The sequence below is a fragment of the Mus pahari genome, chromosome 12, assembly GCF_900095145.1.
Source record: "Mus pahari chromosome 12, PAHARI_EIJ_v1.1, whole genome shotgun sequence".
In the NCBI taxonomy this organism is placed as follows: domain Eukaryota; kingdom Metazoa; phylum Chordata; class Mammalia; order Rodentia; family Muridae; genus Mus; species Mus pahari.
In genome coordinates this window covers 16,958,977-16,979,790 of record NC_034601.1, presented here as the reverse complement: position 1 = coordinate 16,979,790, position 20,814 = coordinate 16,958,977, and the positions used below count along the sequence as shown (strand labels likewise).

The window sequence follows — 20,814 nt, the reverse complement described above, 5'->3', positions numbered from 1 at the left end:
GGATAGCATTTGAAATGTAAATAAAGAAATTAATTAATTAATTAATTAATTTTAAAAAATGTGCTGGGCGTGGTGGTGCACGCCTTTAATCCCAGCACTCGGGAGGCAGACAGGTGGATTTCTGAGTTCGAGGCCAGCCTGGTCTACAAAGTGAGTTCCAGGATAGCCAGGGCTATACAGAGAAACCCTGTCTCAAAAAAAACAAAAACAAAACAAAACAAAACAAAAATGTGAATCAGGAAACAGAAGACTGTGGAAGTCATCAAGTTTGCCTTTCAGGACAGGGTGCACACTTAACTTCCCTAACCTTTGCTTTGTCTCCCTTGTGGCAGATTTTTTTTTTTACTTTTCTGAGGCAGAGTCTGGTAACCCAGGCTGGTCCTGAACTTGCTATGCAGCCAAGGATGACGTTGAACTTCTCTTCTCTTCCCTGCTTTCAGGGTGATGGCTCTGCATGCATGGACCTCCACACAAGGCTTTGATGTGGTGCTGGGTACTGGTCTCAGAGCTTCCTGCGTGCAAGGCAAGCATGCATCAACTGAGGTACAATCATACCCAGTCAGAGAGATGTTTATGACTGCCTTTTCTATAGCAAGAGCTCATTATAAATAAAAGTATCTTTAAAATATGTAAAAACTTCATATGATACAGGGACGAAGTTATTACAGCAAAGAAAAACATACGTGCGTTTAAGAACAAAGCAGCCTCCTGACTGGTAAGGAGTTACTTGCTGCTGCGAGCAGGATTTTATCATGAACCCAGTGCATGTCAAAGCTGAGATTTTCAATTTTAAGAAGGCTTCAAAGAGGTCTGTTTTGAAATGCATGACATTTCAAAGTTACATGATGCTTTGCAAAGGGAAAGGCAGAGTTTTGTTATAATTAATATAGCATAGTGTGTGGCTAAGCTCATCCTAAAGCACAATGCATATACAGGAAAGGACCTATTTTGAGATTTAGATTTATTTCTTCAAGCCTGACGGAGGAGGAGGTGTTACTTTGCATGTTTATAAACTTTGTGATTAATAGATTTAAAACATATGGAAAGAGTCTACCTTGAAGAATCCCTCAAGATGCGAGAGCTGTCAAGGACTGAATGTGGCAACCAACACACACCTGAGAGCTGGGTGTGGTGGTGCACATATCTGAATCCAGCACTGGGAGGCAGAGGTAGGAAATTTCTGTGAGTCTAAGGCTAGCCTGGGCTACACAGTGAAACTTGTCTCAAGAGACCAAACAAATAAACAAAAAACCCATACACAATACTCAATTCATGCTTTTTTTCCTTCAGTGCTAGGGATGAATAAAAGGCCTCACACTATGCAAGCAAGGGCTCCACTACTGAGCAACCCTGGGTCCTAAGTTCTGTGATGAGAGAGACTCCTGAAGCAGAGCCCTTCATCAGACAGGTTGCCCAGACGCCTCAAAGCACAGGGGAACTCAAGGGACCTTAGAAGGAGAGCTGGCAGGGACATTCACAAGCAATATAGAGACCCGTGGCATCCTGTCACTATTTAACTCTGTGTGTGTGTGTGTGTGTGTGTGTGTCTACTGCACATAAAGTGAGACAAGAAAGACTGATGAGTCTAAACCTAAACCCTGCTATCTCTCCAAGAATGCTCGCAGGTTTTTCTAAAAATATACTGTACATTATTTTTAGTGTTCTCTTTTTTTATGAAGCCAGAATGTTTCTAGTCTTTATGACAAAGAAAACAGGAGAAAGTGTTTCTTACAATAACTCTGGACAAAAGGCTAGCTAGAATTTACAGCTGGGGGGGTTTCAACATAGAAGTATATTTAGAGTAAGCTAGAAAACTGAAATAACAACCATTTCTTAAAATGCTTACATTTACTTTATTTTTAGAGAACTTTCCTTCTTTCTTTTTCTTTTTAATCTGAAAGTATGATCAGCTAGAAATAAGTGACCATTGTCTCCCACGGGCTGCAACCATCAGGAAATGTGTACTAATGTGAACGCTAAGGAAGCAATGTCAGGTAAGGCCATACCCAGGGAATGACACCATGAAAGACTGATTTGAGGTCAGTTAGAACTTTAGTTAATGACAAAAACACGGGTGATATAAGCCTCAGCCTCATTTCCCGGTAAAATAACGGAAATGGATCAAGCCTCCCCGTCCCTTGAGCTCACCTGCAAGATTCTCTGCAGGATGGACGGGAGGGCGATGAACGCTGCCATGCTGTTTAGGACTTGCATGGTCAAGGACTTCAGAGCTGCTGGAACGAAAACATTAACACTAAGGCCAGTTTGGTATCTTAAAAATGACTATTGGTCAGCTATGCAACAACAGTTGACTGTGCATTTTCTGGATAAAGTATGTGTCACACATAAGAAATGTACAAGGCACGATGGGATACAGGGCCTCACTGGGAGATAACGGGAGCACGGGACTGGGCATGGTCACTGCCAGAGCAGGTTTTGCAGACAGAAAGTGGGTTGGTGTGGTAAGTGGCCTGGCCCTGTGGTTTTGATGGGCTTACCTTCACAGTGCGGGTGAGGAGGAACAGCCGAGCTGGACAGCTTCTGTGGTGTCATCATTGCCTCCAACAGTGGAAACCATAGAGCCTGTGCCATCAGGGGAAACCAAAACGTTGGCATAGTATTGGCAGATGAAGTAAGTGTACATGTAACGGCAAAAATCAAAGACAAAATTTGCACTGGACAGGGAAAAGACAGGAGGTCACCTTCATCCACTCTGGGAAGCACAAGGAAGATGCAGGGTTATAATCCCATTCATGGATGGAGAGTGTGGGTGCAAACAAGTCATGCACACTTCTTGCTATGCTCTAACAAGCAGCAAAGAAGGAATAAACACCCCCCACAGCCACGCCTCCACTCCTACTCTTCAGGTTATCCAAAGCTTTTTCTACATAAGAGTTAGGCTATTTTTCCTACTCTGTAACACCTTAAGAGTAAGGGTTAAGAGAACATCATCAGCACTGCCAATGTCACCAAGTGATAAACAGATTTACCAGTTATTTATTACTTCTATTATGGACTCTATTTAGTGCCCTCCATGTATTTTTTGTTTTGTTCTCATAATAACCTTATATCAAATATATCTTTGCTTGGTTTAAAGAAATTAAGTGATTTGCCAAAGGCAACACAGTAGTAACACAGTAGCAACATGGTAGTAATAACACCACTCCAGGTAGTGTGCTTCCCATTCTTCACAAAGACCAAGCTATTAAGTCTGGCATCTCAGTGTTAGGTAATCATTTATAAACACCTGAGCCAAGTAGCTTGAAAGACCTTACTGGTGCAAGCAGCCAGGAGACCTGAGATCAGTGGAACAGAGGAGGAGTGTGGTGTCTCAGCACACCAGCACCTACTGCTCCCAGCGAGCTGTCCTGCCCGCCGGAGCTCAGGCAGGGAGCTGTGCTGCAGCCTCTGCTTTCCCCCTCCAAGCTACTCTGCTTAACTGCTGCTGTCTGTAGATCATCGACCTGGGGCCATATTTCTTTCTTTCTTTTTTTTTTTTTTTTTTTTTTTTTTTTGGTTTTTCAAGACAGGGTTTCTCTGTATAGCCCTGGCTGTCCTGGAACTCACTTTGTAGACCAGGCTGGCCTCGAACTCAGAAATCCGCCTGCCTCCGCCTCCCGAGTGCTAGGATTAAAGGCGTGCACCACCACGCCTGGCTCGACATATTTCTTTTAGCCAGTGATTTTGTTCATGTGTCTTTCTCTCAAGTAACTCACCTTCCATTCATACTCTCTCTATCTTGTTTTTACAGCCACATCATATATTTATTTATTTTAGGAAACTATTTTTACACGGCATACCTAATTTTTACTTTTGGTTTACATATTATGTTTAGCCTGAAATTTGCTTTATAGTGCCCTAGCTTACAGTAGTTATACCATATTCAGTTGATATTCCTGGGACAGTTACTCTGTTTTCTGTTTGTCCCAGCTTACAGTAGTTATGCCATATTCAGTTGCTATTCCTGGGACAGTTACTCTGTTTACTGTTACTCTGTTATTATTTTGTTTTGTTTTTTAAGAGAAATAAAGGAAAAGTAGATCTGGAGTGGGAGGGGGCTGGGAGGAGTGGAGGAAGGGGAAACTGTGGTGGGGATGTAACTATGAAAAGAAAAAATAAATTTAAAAATTTGATTTATAAAATTATTTAATCAAGATGATTTTTAAAAAACTATCTTTTTTGTTTTGTTTTGTTTTGTTTTTTCAAGACAGGGTTTCTCTGTGTAGCCCTGGCTGTCCTGGAACTCACTTTGTAGAGTGGGTGCTCAGGACATAGAACAGATATGCAGAGGTGGGGTGCTCAGCCTCCTTGGAGAAGGACTGCAGATCCAGTTCCCCACAGTCAAGCTTCGAGGAAATGCTTCACCGAGCTGGATTTCCTGGCGATCCTTCCCAGGGAGATAGTCAAGGCCTCTTATTATCAAGCTTTCATATGTTTCCAACCTTCTAGTTGCCTCACTGTCTATAGCAATAGTTCTTGCTTTCATTGTCCTCATGTGTGTGACTGTGTGTGCATTCATGTGTATGGGTATGTGTGCACACATGTGTGAACAAGTGGAGATGCTCAGTCAAACCCACAGTGTATACAAGGCTAGTCCTCCAGAAGTCACCACACCCACCTGGGATTTACATGGACTCTGGGGGTCTGAACTCCAGCCCTCTTGCTCATGGCAAGGACTTTAACTGCTTCCATCAGCTCCTAGTCTGCATTACTGCATGATTTCTAAAGGTATTTGTATTATTTTATCAAAAAGTTTTTAACTTTTTGGGTAAATATGTTTCTTACGCATACTTTTTACAATCCCTGACAAAAACAAAGTAAATTATAAATTATGAAAACAGCAAACATGCCCAAGATGTGCTTTTTATTTTAATATAAATAGTCAATATATATGAAAAACTAAACAGTTTCCCATTTCAGAAACCAGGATGTGGGCATTAGGCTCTGTTACCAGCATGAAGCCAGAGTCAGGAGCACTGGAGGACAAGGACAGAGAGTGAGGCTGTGTGACTAAGTACCACACATTGCTCGTAGAACCAAGGAACTCAGCAGCTGCCCATCCTAAGGCACCTGGCTATTTCACTGCCATAACTAGCACCTGCACCCGGTGCTCAGCCGGACCTCCCCTGGTTTAACTCTGCTCAGTCCAGTTAACAGCAGACTGACCTTGGCTAACCTTGGCGACCACTGGAATCAGTACACAGCATTAGGACACACTGATGGCTGGGTCAGTTAATCATATGGGGTACAACACCAGGAATGAATATTCAAAACCCCCAGGCCACTCCATGTAGCCAAGGCTGAGGGTCACCGTAGTATAGCTGCTCTTTACCCTCTGCTGTACTCTGGGTACCTGCAGGCCCTCGCTCTCACTCTCACCCACTGTGGGCAGACGAGATGGCAGCCGACTGACCACAAGGACATGGGTCCACCACCTGGCACAGACAGAAACTCCACAGGCACTCAGTGTTCCCACGCCCAACACTCTGCAGCTCAATCTATGGACATGAGGTCTCTGTGGAAAGAAAGAAGGCAGGTACCCCTGATAGGAGCACCGAGAGCCTTATACTCCGGAAACACCAAAGAGTGGCTAAAGCCCAGATGAATTAAATCCAGGTGGCTAGGAGGGTGGTGGAAATAGAATTGACTCCTAGTTTCCACACAGAACAACTGTTTAAAGGGCTATGCATATATTAGCTACCTACCTCTCGTTGCTGCTGATTCAAATTCTGGGAATTTCTCTGGCAAAGAGCAATTGTCTCTACCATGGTATCTTCAACACCTTTCAGCAGGATGTCCTCCTTGGTATCTAGATTTGGTAAGAGGATAAGAGTCATTAAAGATATGCCACCATTGCCTCAGAGCCTCTGTCAAAAACCGCACTCCATCGTGTGTGTGTGTGTGTGTGTGTGTGTGTGTTCCAAAAAGTTTTAACCAAAGAGTTGGGAGACACACTCTGAACATGGGTGTCAACACCCCAAGGACTGGAGTCTAGACAACAGGAGCAGGAGGGGGGGAGGGGGAGAGAGAGGAGAGGAAGGGAAGGAGAGGGGGAAGGGAGGGGAGGGGGAGGGGATGGGAGAGAGCAGTGGCAGTGGTGACTTGGCTGCAATGATGGCAGCAGCAGCTGTGGCCAGTGACCTCTCTTCCAGACTGAAAGTCACCTGACCTGCTGCCTCAGGCTCCTGCCACCAGAGCCTTAGCTGCTCTTGCCCCACACCCTCCCTACTCTGAAGGATTGCACTCACAAACTAGGAGTTAAAAGAAATGTTCCTTCCTCAGTCACTTTGTTCAAATATCTTGTCACAGCTTAAGAAAGGTAACTAGTATCCATGCCAAATCCAACTTATTCTACTCATCTCAAAACTGCTTCTCCCCTAATTTCCAGAGGGAATTAAGATTTATCATCTCCACGATGCCTGACTCACGAGTTGTTCTCATCTGTGTTGCTTCGCTCTCTGGGCCCCGTTCATTCTTTCTATCTATACACCTGTTGTGCCTCCGCCTGTCCCCTGATGGAGCACTGGTTCTTCACTGAACGTCTGACTGCCAAGCCCTGCCTTTCTGTTTTCTTTCAAGAAACCACTAAAGATTCCTAGGCCTTAAGAACAGAGACTCTGCCTGAGTAACAAAGGCAGGATATGGGCTCATCTCTGTGCTCTCCCTGAGGTTACTAGCTAGCCCCTTCCACACACTCCCATGCTAGGCCCCAAAGCCCCTTCCAGGCTCTCTACACACACATTTATAATGCCTCTTAACGCACACTGATTCCTGAGTTACAACTAGGACCAGAACTACCTCAACTCCTTTGCTGTCCCCATGGTACCTCTGACATACTCTGTTCAACATGGAGTACCAGTGTATCTCCTATGTCTCCCTCACAGGCCTAAAGCTTCAGATGAAGGAGGGCTGTGGTTTTGTCAGCTGTGTGCTACCTGTGCAGACTAAACACAACATTGTGCCCTTAGAAGATACTTGGGCCCTTAGAAGATACTTGGATTTCTTAGCACACTGCCAACAGTGAATCTGAAGGCAGGATGTTGCTATTGGATCACCTATGAGACCATGAACTGGCTTCTGATGTGTCACCAACAAATTCCCACAGGAAGTGGGAAACACCCTTCTTAGTTTCCCTTAGCCGTTAGTATATTTGCAAAATTATCCTTGTAACACTAAATTTAAGAAAAAAAATCACAAAATGCACCAAATACAACAAAATTCAATTGATTAAACATATTGACAATTCAAAAGTAATCATTAAATGTCTAGTTTGTTCATCAGCAACAAAAGTAAACCAAGTGTTTCTGTAGGTTCTAAAGAGCCATAGTGTTAATACAAGGTGGCCAAGGTACAACACAAACTGAGGACCAACATCAAAACATGTGGGCAAATTATCTACGGAGACGTTGGATAAGAGCAAACAAGAGGAATGAGTGTGGGAAAGGGCTCAAAAGATGTGTTTTAAAGAGGTGAGACAATTTAAAGCACACCGAAGAAGGATTCCCTGACTTAATGGTGAGATACATTAGACTGTCACAGAACAGAAAAGCAAATACCTGACTAAAAACGGATGGAGGAAAAGAGGAGAAAAAAAGACTTAGGTGGTCAAAACAAGTACATGGAAGGATGCGGGCCGGTCAGGACCACCTGATGCCAGACAGCACCAGTGGGAAGAGAGAAGGGAGGAGAGGAGACAGAAGCGGAAAGGCTAAGGGAGAGAGGGGTAGAGTGGAAGGGGCCCCTGAAACCCACCATGATAGAGAAGGGAAGGCAGGGGAGCACGGAGGAGGCAAGGTGAGACCTCAGTGCAGCCAGCCCCACACTGCTGACCAAGGAGGCGGGCTGTGCAGGGACTGCGTTAGAGCGAGTGCCTGGCATGCATGAGAGGCTCTGCATCCACGGCCCAGAACAGAGCAATCTTTACTGCTTGATCCAGCAATCCCACTTTTGTTCTTACACCCAAAAGAAAGCAAGAACCCAGAAAATATCTGCATGCCAAGGATGTTCATAGCAGCACTGTCCAGCAGACCATGTTTCTGTTAAAGTGTAAATAGCTCTAGAAGAGCATCTGACATGGCCCAACATCTAAGAGCCAAAAGGACAGTTAGGGGAAATAACTCAAACATAAATTCAAACACAGTAGGCTTTCATTCTTATGAGTTAACCAAATTCAGAAATTCTGGAACTAGAAGGCAGAACAGAAGGTAGGGTGTGTTGGGGGACCACAACCCTCCATCTAGGGAGATAAGAAACCGAACTAGATGGTGGTGAGGTATATGCTATGCACAGTAATATTTATTGCTTTTGGTACAGTTTGTAGTTTTTCCTTATTTTACAATAAATTGTAAAAATTAAAGAAATGTCAATCAATACAACAAAACATGTCTGTGTCGAAGTCATCCAAGATTCCAAAAGGTCAAGGTTCACTTCTTGAGGCTAAAGTTCACCAGCAGCTCGTTTCTGCTGCTGTTTAGCACACTTTAAGCACGTTAGTTAGGGAACCACACATGGTCAAGTCATAAGTGCAGGAGTGTGACTGGAGAGGACATAGGTTTGTCAGAGGCGCCACACTGCCTTGCCTGGCTACCTGCATCCCACTACAGTGCATGTGACGTGCAAGCATCCTCTAAGACCACTAAGACTTGATTCTACATTAGAGCAGCTAAGGAGTAATTATGAAAATGGCTCAGTGTAGTTATTACTAAGTTAAGGCAGTGTATTAGATAACAGTTCATCTGAGAACTCACTTTCGCCCTGCTGTGTCATCTCTTGCAGCCTGCTCTGCAGTCTCTAGGAGGCAAAAACAGGGGTGAGAAAACACTTTGTATTTCTACACACCACGTATCTGAATTAACTTCAGAGGTGAACCCCCAAGAGACAGCTGTGATTTGGCTCAGTTCCTGCACCAAGCCTCGATGACCTGGGTTGCATCCTGGGGACCCGCATGGTGGAAGGAGGAAGGATTTCTGCAGCTTGTCCTATGACCTCTACACACACATACCGTGCTTACATGTGTCCACACAGATACACATATAAGTAAGAAGTGAACACATAAAATGTTCTTTTATTGTCATTCAGCAGGGACTCCCTTTCTGCAAGGCTTACGGGGTGGGAATGGCTGCAGGAGATCGGGTATCCCCAGCTCTGCCCATGTGTGCCTCTCTGTGCCGCTATGCAGTCACTACTGATGTCTCTTAGAGCAGTATTGAGTGCCAAGATTTACCCACATTTTGGATGAGGATGTGAAATTCTTACCAGGTCATAAGAAAATCAGATGGGTCTACCCTCAGGGCACAGGGCACACACAGCCTTATATCTCAATTTTCTCTAACCTTTAGATGTACTGTAGAGCCTTTTCATGTATATAAAGTTTGACTTTAAAATTGCACCATAAATAGATATGGAGCTGTTCTCAGTGAGCCCCACAGTGAATACTTCTGTCTGCAGCTCACCTCGAAACCCAAGAGACAAAGACAGACTGAGGAGTGACAAAGGGACAGTAAACCCAGTCAGGTTCTACCTCCAGCAGCAGCAGGAAGGCGCCGTGCACATCCCCTTTCTTCTCCAACAGATACGCAGTGACTTCATGGAGCTGATACTTTTGTGTAATCTAGGAAAAACAGAGAGGGCTTCTGTAAGTTTTAGTTATAGAGTACAAAAGGCACACACAAAACCCACGGGCCAGTCATTAGTGAACCCGTGTCTTTGCACTATGCTGCCATACAGTGCTCTCTGTACAGCCTGTCTTATGGTGAACTTATCTGGCAGCTATATTTCCAACAGTCATTCCTTTGTTACTTGATTTTCCAAATTAATCACACATCTAAATGAGACGGATCCACTCAATGAAAGCCAATAATATACATGAACAATAATGATACAAACTAGAGAGTGTCAGCTATAATTTTACATAAAGCATTTAGAACAAAATGACTGAAAACAATACATATTGACTTATGGGGTTTTAGTAAAATTAATAAAATATCTAAATCAATAAAAATATTAAGTATGTCCAGAAATACAAGAGAAGAGTACAGAAAAAAGCAAATACTAGAGAAATACTGAGGTTTCTGTGTGAAGGTCGGGCTTATAGATCTTCTTGGTTTCTCTTTCCACTGCTGTGATAAAATTCTCAATAGAAGCAGCTTCAGAGAAAGGGTTCACATGGGCTCATAGTTCAGAGACACAGTGGCTAGGGCGAAGAGACAGCAGCAGTCTGAGAGCAGCTGGCAATATCTCATTCACTACCAGGATGCCCTACTAGTGCAAGGCTCACTTTCCAGAACAGCCTGCTAGTGCAAGGCTGGCCTGCTAGTACAAGGCTCACTGTCCAGGACAGCCTGCTAGTGCAAGGCTTACTTTCCAGGATGGCCAGCTAGTGCAAGGCTGTTTCCAGGATGGCCTGCTAGTGCAAGGCTCAGTTTCCAGGACAGCCTGCTAGTGCAAGGCTCAGTTTCCAGGACAGCCTGCTAGTGCAAGGCTCACTTTCCAGGATAGTCTGTTAGTGCAAAGCTTACTCTCTCCATTTACACACTCCAGGATGAATGGTCCTGAACAGAGTTCAGATAGTTCTTTCTAAAGTCAACTTAACCTAATCAAGGAAATCCTCATGGGTGCCCAGAGGCTAAATATCCCCCACAGGTGTGCCCAGAGACTCATTTCCCAGGTGATTTGAAATCCAGCAAAACTGACAATTAATACTGACCACCACACAGATCAACAAAGAAAACTGTGAACGTCTCAATAAATGTAGAAAATTATTTGGTGAAATGATTTGTTAAAACTCAACACCCTTTCATAGCCAACCAACCAAACGTGAACAGAACATTCTTAAGAGAATATCTACAATAAACGCCATATCTACTGCAAAGTATGTGCCATGTCCCTTTAAATCAGGAGCAGGATGGAAGGCACACCAGCATGGCGTCTGTTGTGCTGTAGAACTGCAGTGTACTGGAGCACCTAGATGCCTAGGAACAAGGTGATATTAGACTGGGCTGTAGAAACTCCCAAACTGCTACTATTCTTAGAAAGAATTACTGTCACAAAATACACAGAAACAATTTGAATTGAAAAAGAATTTAGTTGGTTGTTAATGTCACAGCAGCAAACAACGAATGTGTCCTTAGAGAGCCAGGGCATGGTAGAGCACACCTTTATGATCACAGCACTCTGGAGACAGAGGCAGAATCTCTGTGACTCCAAGACCAGCCTGCTCTACTTATCAAGTTCCTGGTTAGCCAGGCCTACACAGTGAAACTTAACAAAACAAGCCTTATAGAAATGTTATAAAAAGACACAGAGTCATTTTAAAAGGCAAATTTCTGAATGTGAATCATCAGTACCACAGATTGGTCCATTCTTCCTCATTGATGCAACTCAATGCATTTCACACTCAAAACTCCAAAGTTTTTAAAAGAAACTTGGTATTGTAATTCCTAAGTGACACAGAGCTGGTGGCAATGGGAAGCTGCTAGAGTATTATCAAGAAAGGGAGGGGAGAAGTCTTTCCCCAATTGATAAGCCTTCCTGTGATGTTGCATGGATGAAAGTATGTGGTGGGCACATAGGGAAAGACAAGAGAGGAAAGAAGAGACCCACAAGCAGGTCCGCATGTATAGAGTTTAATAGAACAAAGTATGGTGTTCAGTCAATGAAGACAGTATGCTGGATAGTTTGATGTCAACTCGACACAGGCTGGAGCCTTTGAGAGGAGTGAATCATAAGATCCAGCTGTAGGTAAGCCGGTAGGGAATTTCTTAATTAGTAATTGATGGGGAGGGAATTTCTTAATTAGTAATTGATGGGGAGGGCCCAGCCCATTGTGCATGGTACCATCCTTCAACTGGTGGTCCTGGAGTCTATAAGAAAGCAGGCTGACATTCATTCTACAGTCTTCCCAAGGTGTCCCTAGTTTCTCCCAGGCCCCTGTGTAGGTGTCTTCTCAGTTCTGTCAAATTCCTGATGTTCTGCAATACTCAGAAAATTCTTTGAATGGCAGACTTTCTTTTGTCTGTTTCTAAAATGTGAAGCATTAGGGCCAAATTGTTAGACAGCATCAGGATTGCAGATTATCTCAAGTAGATTTTGTTAGATTTCAGAGCACAGCATCACTCTAAAGGAGTCTGTCTTATAAATAAATAATTACTGTTTAAGATGTACACTTTGCTATAGTTACAGAACCATTGTGAATTTCAAAGCTAGCAACCTACACGGTGCACCAGATAGACTTGAATAAATTTGGCAACCAGGTTTTGCCAGCGTGCAGAAACTAACTCCTCTCTCACATAAAGGCTTATAAAATTGGTGTGTTGTATGGAAATGGAAAGGAAGGTAGATAAGAAGACATTGCTGTCATTTTTCAAGAACATGGCTGTTTATCTTTAAGAAAGATAAAATATATATCCAAAAAGAAAAGAAGAAAGCAGGCTGTGCAAGCCACAGGTAAGCAGCACCCCTCCATGGCCTCTGCATCCGTTCCTGCCTCCAGGTTCCTGTCCTGTTTGAGTTCCTGTCCTGACTTCAGTGACAAACAGGAATGAGGAAGCATAATCTGAATAAACCCTTTCCTCCCAGAGTTCCCAGGCCATGGTGTTTCATCAAAGCAATAGTAAGCCCTAAATCAGAGAGCCAGGGAGATGGTAAAAGTGCTGCCTGAAAGCTGATGACCCAAGTTCAATCCCCAGATCCCACAGTGGAAGGAGAGGAACAACTGCTCAAGGTTGTCTCTGGCGTCTACATCTGCACTGCAGCACATTAGTGTGTGTATATATATATAAATATGTGTGTATGTACATTTATGTATGTGTATATATGTTATATATGTATGTATATATATGTGTGTGTGTGTACACAGATGTGCATATATATACATATATACACAAATATACAATGATAATAAGTAATCATTTTTCATAATCAGTGAGGAAAAGATGATAAAATACCATAAACACCAGCCATTTAGCATCATGCATAGAGGAAGAGATAAGCCTTTCTCTTGAGCAGTCTACAGATGGATTAAAGCCCAAAGTATAAGATGTTAAACTATAGAGTTAGAAGGGAAACCTTTTGTATCATTAAAACAGGAATGGAAACAACATACACACAAGTTTAAACTTCTGAAGAGTAATAAATCAAAATGGAAGTAAAAGGCATGTTAAAGATATACCAAAGCAGAATGAAGAAGCACTTCTATTACACAGTCAGTGAAGAACAAGGGGTGCAGAAATCAGACAGGACTTCTAGAGGTGAATGACAAACATAGCCAGAAAATGATGCTGATGAGAATACCAACCAGTGACACCATCATACCATCAAAATGAAACATACTAAATATATTACATGAAAATATTTTTTTGATTGGTTTAAAAATTAGGAATCCTCAAAGCTATGGAGAAATGTTATATATATGAATGGAAACACTGATGAGGACAGAAACACACAGGAATACTGGACACATGAGAACAGAAGCAGGAATACTGCAAACATCAGCACCAAGCGACTCCAGCAAGCATGGCCAACCTGAGGTGCACAGGCGATGTGTGTCCCAGGTCACCTCTGAACGCAGCCCAGCACATATTTATAAGTCATGTGAAATCAAAGGCTAGGCCATACCTGGGGCAAGTCCATTTCAGCACGAAGATATATAGGCATATGAGCGTATGGACAAGAATACACACTTGCAGCTCTGATAATAATAACAAAGAATCCCAGAAGCCCCTAAACACTTTTCAAGAAAGATTAAAAAAAAAAAAAAAAAAAAAAAAAGCAAGCCGGCATATTTCCCTTGGTAGACAATTCTCTCACCATTAAGATGGACCAGGCAGATATAGGATCAGCTAATTAAAAGCTAGCAAGAGTAACTGGCAACAGGACAAGTACCTTCTTACACTATTACTACAAATGCTAAAGCATATAAAACTACGGTCTATTTTAAAAGCATAAACCCTGGGTTGAAAGGTAAACATCACATCAAACATTTGGTTGATGGTGACCTCAGAGGGAAAGGGAAGGGAGAAAGGACAGACAAAGGCTCTTTATCTGTAAAATAAGTAAGGTGATGTTGAACTGAAATGTACTTGGTAGGTACATATAGAGTTGATACTGTGCACATTCCTAAGTACCTGAAATATTTCATAATTCAACATTCTTAAAGTATGGAGGCACCTCAGGAAATGGATGCAGAAAATATGGGTTACTATTTGTTAAGAGTAAAGGGGAAAAGACATAATGCTATCCTTAAATTTTAAAAGGGAAAGCATACTCACTTCATAATGCATGCCTACACATGCGTGCGCACGCGCGCGCGCGTACACACACACACACACACACACACACACACACAGACAAGGTTGGGGGTACAGAAAAAAACAAGTAAGCAGATTGAGTCAAGGCGCACTCTGAAGCAGCTGGGTCATTACTCTGCGCTCAGTGCACTCCTGGACTACTTAGCCAGCACTGTGTGCATCAGGAACTTGCTGAGTTCCCTTTCCCAGGCTCACTTTGCAGCTGGAATCTCTATGAACCTGGCTTGCTCCCTCAGGGGCAGTGAGAGTTGTGTGAAAGCAGCTGACTATAGCAATGTTGACTCCACCTTGGGCACCGACACCGGCACTCACTACTCCTAGCTCCCGCAAGGAACTTCACACCTGGTCTCCCTGTGCCCACAAAGAAGGGGAGACTTCAGGAAAAAGTCACACTTGTCTGTGCGTGCAGCTGGCCTTACCTGAATAGTTTCTTCCAGACGGTAGCACTCAAGGACCTGCAGTGTCTCTATGACTTGGTCAGGACTGAACTGGCACAGCAGCTCAATGAACTGTTCTGTAATGTGAGGCTGGATCTGCAGCAATTCCTGATTGACATGAACACCTTCCCTGAAAGTAAAAGGAAACAGAATAAAGCCCTGCTGAGCACACCTATAAATAAAAGGAACAGGTACAGGCACACCATGCCAAAACAAGGCCACCTTTAAGAGAGAAAACTGCCAATTGTGTTTTGAGTACTCAACTGAACTATACCATACATCAGAGGCATGGAATAGGTCTCAGATCACATGGAATAATAAGCAAAAGTTATACTTTGTCCTAATAGAAGTAAGACCTAATTGAGTTTAAAAAACGAGGACTATGAGTTGCTATAGTAACAAACGACCTCTAGTCTTAGCAAGAGTCCCTGGCATGCTTCCCCTTCCAGCTCCAATGACACCACTTACTGGCTACTTTTTCATTAATTTAACATTCTTTTGGGAAGTCAACTGAGAAAATGCCTCTACCAGACTGGCCTATGGCAAGCCAATGGGGCATTTTCTTGAATAATGGTTAATGTGGTAGGCCCATCCCACAGGGGCAGTGTCACCCTGGATCATACAAGAAAGCAAGCTGGCACTCTGCAAGACCGCCTGACTCCTACTACATTCTGCATCTCAGGTCAGTGTAGCTCCCACCCCTCATCAAGAAAGCTTCTCCTCATAACAAATGGAGCCACCAGAAAAAAAACACAAATGGACACAATGCCGAGACCAAAAGATGGTAGGGAGCCCAGCCCCGGTGGATTCATTTACACCCCTGCATCCATAGCTCAGGAAAACAAGACACTGTAAAAGTGACAACTGCTGGAGGAGTATGGTGGACAAGCGTGTGAGTTCAAGCATCAAGGGTTCCTCTGCCTCTATGTTTACCTGCAGGAGGCTCATTGGTTCTCACCATGAAGGACACTGAAAACTCCCCTCCTGTTGAAAGCAGGAGGAGGAGAGAAGCAGATGCTTCCAAATGCACACAGTTCGCTCTTCTCAACAGGCCGGCCACGATGGACAGGACTACATCATTCTCACTGCCTCATGACATGTGAGTCCTAATAGCTCAAGCTGTGAGACAGACGTGTCTGCAGCTGGAGTTCTGCGTTTGTTAACACTGCTAGCAAACTGGCACGCTGCTCCCGAGGGTTCCCCAGTGCCCAACGGATGCCAAGAAGCACAACAGCCAGTCCAGCCTTCCTGTCTCAAGGATAGTTCTGGGAAAGGCTGACACTGAAGATGCTGAGGATAGAAGCTCAAAGGCTAAAAGTGAACTGACAATCACTCTCCCACCACATCAACAGGCCCTTTCACAGAAGCAAGGTAGCAGGATGGGAAAACCAGCGTCTTGAACTTTCCTCAAAGAGCAGTCTCTAGGGAAATGCCAGGGAAGGGGGCTGGGGGCTGGGGGCTGGGGGCTGGGGGAAGATTCCAGTCTGAGACACTACAGCAAATAGTTAACACAGACTCTTATCCAGATAAACATAAAACCCCGAATTTGAAAGTCTATTTACTCCAGTTTCTTTTACATAGAGATGTCTAGCTTTCACCCCCAAAATGATAAGACATGAGGAGACAATGCGGTTTGAAAAGATGCAGCAAGCAGCAGCAGCAGCAACAGCAGATAACAGGGATGCTGGGGTGTGAACTAACACACACACTGATGCTGGGGTGTGAACTAACACACACACTGATGCTGGGGTATGAACTAACACATGTACTGATGCTGGGGTGTGAACTAACACACACTGATGCTGGGATGTGAACTAACACAGGGACTGATGCTGGGATGTGAACTAACACACGGACTGATGCTGGGGTGTGAACTAACACACACACTGATACTGGGGTGTGAACTAACACACACACTGATGCTGGGGTGTGAACTAACACACACTGAGAGCTCTTGAGAGGAAACGTAGGCAAGCAGGGAGAGAATATTGCAGGCAGATGAACACGGGTCTAAGATACATAAAAACCGAGAGAGAAACAAAAGATAGAAATGAAGACAGCCTCTGGTGAGCTTATCTACAGCCTAGACACACACAGCTGAGGGAAGAGTCTGGTAAACTTCTCTTGATGTCCACAGACATCTCCAAACTTCATTTGCTAAAAGGTAAATGAAGAAAAAAAAGAACAGAATATCCAAGAATTATAGTAAGGCCCCGAAGAATAAATATGCATAATGGAACTGTCAGAAGGAAAAAAGAACAGATGAAAAAGTAAATTGTAACTGAATTTTCCAAAATTAATAATACATGGTAAACCATGGAGCACCAGACCACAGCTAGCAGAGGGGAGGCCAGCGGGAAAGCCTGAGAGATGCAGGTGGGAAGAGAAGCTCATCAGATCTCTTCAAGCTGGGGGAAGCAGGGCTTAAACTGCTGAAGGAAAAGCAAGAACAACGGGAAAATCTGTAATTCAGCAAACTTGGCTCTTAAAGGCTGAAAGGGAAATATTTTCCCAGACAAAGAAAAATTGAGAGAATATGCTGCTGACACGTCTGCTCTACAGGAAATCCTGAAGAAAGCTCTTTGGAAAGCAGGTGGACACAGGTCAGAGCCTGGATCTCTAAAGAGGAGAGGACACTGGGGACAGGACACATTCCATCAGACAGTGGCCGACTCAGAAGAGCAGCAGTGCAGACAGCCCCCCACCCTGTCAGTGAGATGGTGTGGATCGATTAGGCGCAGGAAGGAATGGCTGACTAATGATGCCCACAGGCTCCTGTGGTACTGCTTGTACTCCCATCACTGGAAGCAGATCTTGCTAATAAAGGGCAGCCACTAGAAAGGGCTTTTCTTCTTTAAACAATGTTTTACATTTATTTACTTATTTCTTGTGTGTGTGTGTGTGTGTGTGTGTGTGTGTGTGTGTGTGTGTGTATCTGGGAGGAGTGGTCAGAGGATAACCTGTGGAAATCTCCCCTTTCACATGAGTTCTAGGGACTGAATTCAGGTTGTCAGTCTTGGGAGCAGGCGCCTTCACTTGTGGAGCCCAGTCATACATACATCTAGCTTTTGGTTTTGTTTTATGGATTCATATAAACTATCCAATTAAAACCAGGCAGGGCAGAAAACAAGTGATGGGCAGGCAGAAGAGGAACAAGAGCAAAGACGGCAGTCTTCTCACAGCAGAAGAACAGAATCTTAATGAGCCCTTTTCATTGCAAAATGGAGAAACACGAGTATTTGCAAGGAGGGTTAAAACAGCAAAATGTATGGAACTTCAGTTTGTGGCATTAACATGCCAGCTGTCACTGTGTCAGACATGTGCAGTGCAAAGGGCAAAGCCTCCAGGGGTGCTGAGCAAGTGTCAGCTCTTAACTCATGAGAGCAAAGGGCAGTTGGTTGGCCATGCCTGTTCATATCAAAAGACCAGTTTTGCAGATTGGCTCCAAACTCAGGAATGACACACATAGGTTACACTTGTTGCTATGACAACCGAATACCATCCCAGAGTCCACTTCCCACACATACCTTCAAACAGGTTATGGCACAGCCTAAAAAGAACACAGACCCTTCCCACCTTGGACCCTCTTTTCTTTTGTCTTCCTCTATTTCCCTTCTTTGTCTCTAATAAACCTCTTCCACATGGACCTGCTTTGGCCTGGTGTGGTATGCCCAGATGCAAGTCACTATTTTAACATATCAGCGCCCACGTTCTCCTCTGATCAATGGGCACTGTTGATGCACATCTTCCTCCGTCTTTGTTTATGCTGCTGTGCTTGCTGATTCAGATTCAACTGGCCTTACAAGTGTTTAATTGGCACCTCCCCTGTTTCCTGTTTAGAATAGCTGTTTCTATTATGACTGCTAAGATGGACAGTTTTCTATCAATCATTTAAAAAATATTTTCTAAAACAGAAACCTAATGAAAACACATGTAGACAAAGCCATCTTTATCGCGTTTACCTACGTGTGGGTGAGCTGTGTTCAAGGAAACAGTGTGAAGAAAGAGGACACAGAAACAAAGAGGGTGCAAACAGTGCATCCTCTGAGCTGCTCTGTGCTGCTAAGGGAAAGTACTGTTCGAGAGAAGGAGGATCAAATGGAAGGATGCCCAGGACGCTGGACAGATGGGCCAGGTCAGGTCAGGTCAAGAAAACCCTGTAGATACAAGGATTTTGCAGTGGGTGGTGGGAGCAGAAAGAGCAGTGAGCGAGGAGGGTGGCAGGTGTCATGCTTTGCTTGCTGAGGGTAGAGATTGGCATTCAGAAGGCCACATGGGGGAGAATGTGTACATAAGGGAGTCTCATATTTAAGAGAAATGCTCAGAAAGGGGGTTTATAGATTTTGATGGATTATTTTGATGTGTTTTCTTACCAGGTTGCCCAGGCTGGTCTCAAATTTGTGGGGTCAAGTTAGCCTCCTGCCCTGGCCCCCAAAGGTAGCCCATACCACAGGTAGGTACCTTCATGCCTGGCTTTGTCGATCTTAAGGACTGCATGATTCTATGAGGTCTGAGAAGATGGAAGGGTAGTGGGTCAGAAAGTGAAAGCACTGATGGAGCACATGCCTGCTCTTCAGTCTGTCCCTGCGGGAGAGAGTACTCTGATGCCCCAGGGCTCTGTTGGAGTCACTACTCTATCTTCCATGGTAGTCACCAATGCTCAACAGGCTTCAGCTGATGTTACCAAATGAACTAATAAGTTGATAAAGCTAGTTGCTAAGAAACAAAGTGAAGGGAAACATTTGAGTTAGAAAACGAGTAACCAAAGCCATCTCCAAGTACTAAATACAGAAATAAATGTACATAGGTCACATGCATGGGGGAGGGGAGGAGGAGGGGCGAAGGGGAGAGGGGGAGAGGAAGGGGAGGGGGAGGTAGGTTTAAAATGTCAATTCTGGGCTTCTAGAAATATAGTAGCAAAGGGGAGACAAGGCTGACCATGCCGACAACCATTGTCCCACTGGAGATTCACTACACAGGACTGTATTTTGTATGGAAAAGTTCAAGGCATCTATTATGTTCTAACTTTGAATTTTGACGTGCCCCATTTCAACACTGGGAATTGGTATCTTCAGATGTCCCTTCAAAGATAGCCACAGAATTACTGACAGTTCCAACGGCAACCCAGAAGCATTTCCATAATCTATATTTTGCTTCTTGGCAAAGTTACTCATGTTCAGCTTTACTTTATCTTGATTGAAGACTTAAAAATACAACATGCCATTTGATGTGAGAGTTTTCTTACAAGAAAATCCCTATTATACACTTCAGAGCCCTCAAAGATATTAACAAAAATCAAATCAACATCTACAGGAAATTCACACTGGGGAAGAGATTTGAATATAAATTCTCTTGCATGCTCTCTAGACTCCATACAGCTCATGTCCCCACAGAGGCCACCAGTGTCCTTTAAGTATGTACTCTGCATGGATGCTAGCCTGTCAGGAGTCCTGGAGGAAGCAGAAGTCGGGGGGGGGGGTTGGAGCGGGCTCTGGGCAGCAGCTGGCGGGGAGAGAAATGGAAGAGGATTCAGGTCTTTTCTCTCCTAAGCTGGTGCCTCCATGCAGAAAAGCACTTGTTTCAGGAGGATTAACCCCCTCCAACTATCTAATCTTTCCAAGTATAGATGCCACGCGACACTAGTATCTTGGTGGGTACTACCATTTAAGTATCATTTAAGTCTACTGACAAAATTATTATATAGTAAAGATAAAGGATTTGGGTAAAGAAAGAAAGATATAAAAATTCAGCTAGATAATGTGTTCCTTTAAAGTGCTGTTTACAGTATACTCCAATTAGAAACAACTCAAAGTGGTGGTAACTCAAATATGTGTAAGACATATCTGAATGAATATGAATATGATACGTATGAAGATCTAATTAATTGGGCCGAAGGCCATTCTGTGGTGATATATACAAGCAAGCTGCCTTCATCTCAAAATGGTTTATTTTCCCTGTTCTCCAGAATGTTTGCATACATAATCATAATTATTTCAATGAAGGTTTTTTTAAAAGGCCCTTCCTTCCTTCCTTCCTTCCTTCCTTCCTTCCTTCCTTCCTTCCTTCCTTCC

The 20,814-nt window shown here is 43.8% G+C and overlaps 1 protein-coding gene across 5 annotated transcripts in view; it reads right to left on the bottom strand.

The window, feature by feature from the left end:
- Vps8 (VPS8 subunit of CORVET complex) overlaps positions 1-20,814 on the bottom strand; it is a 216,139-nt gene that overhangs the window by 65,222 nt on the left and 130,103 nt on the right. For 3 of the 5 annotated variants that reach the window (XM_029544437.1, XM_029544440.1, XM_029544438.1), the window contains 6 exons: positions 14,726-14,873; positions 9,521-9,610; positions 8,748-8,790; positions 5,706-5,809; positions 2,499-2,583; positions 2,149-2,234 (listed from right to left, as the gene is read on the bottom strand). In XM_029544437.1, coding sequence (XP_029400297.1) covers positions 2,149-2,234; positions 2,499-2,583; positions 5,706-5,809; positions 8,748-8,790; positions 9,521-9,610; positions 14,726-14,873 — 556 coding nt within the window. The remainder of the gene's footprint in view (positions 1-2,148; positions 2,235-2,498; positions 2,584-5,705; positions 5,810-8,747; positions 8,791-9,520; positions 9,611-14,725; positions 14,874-20,814) is intronic. The other 2 variants (XM_029544439.1, XM_021209011.1) reach the window with 1 other exon arrangement.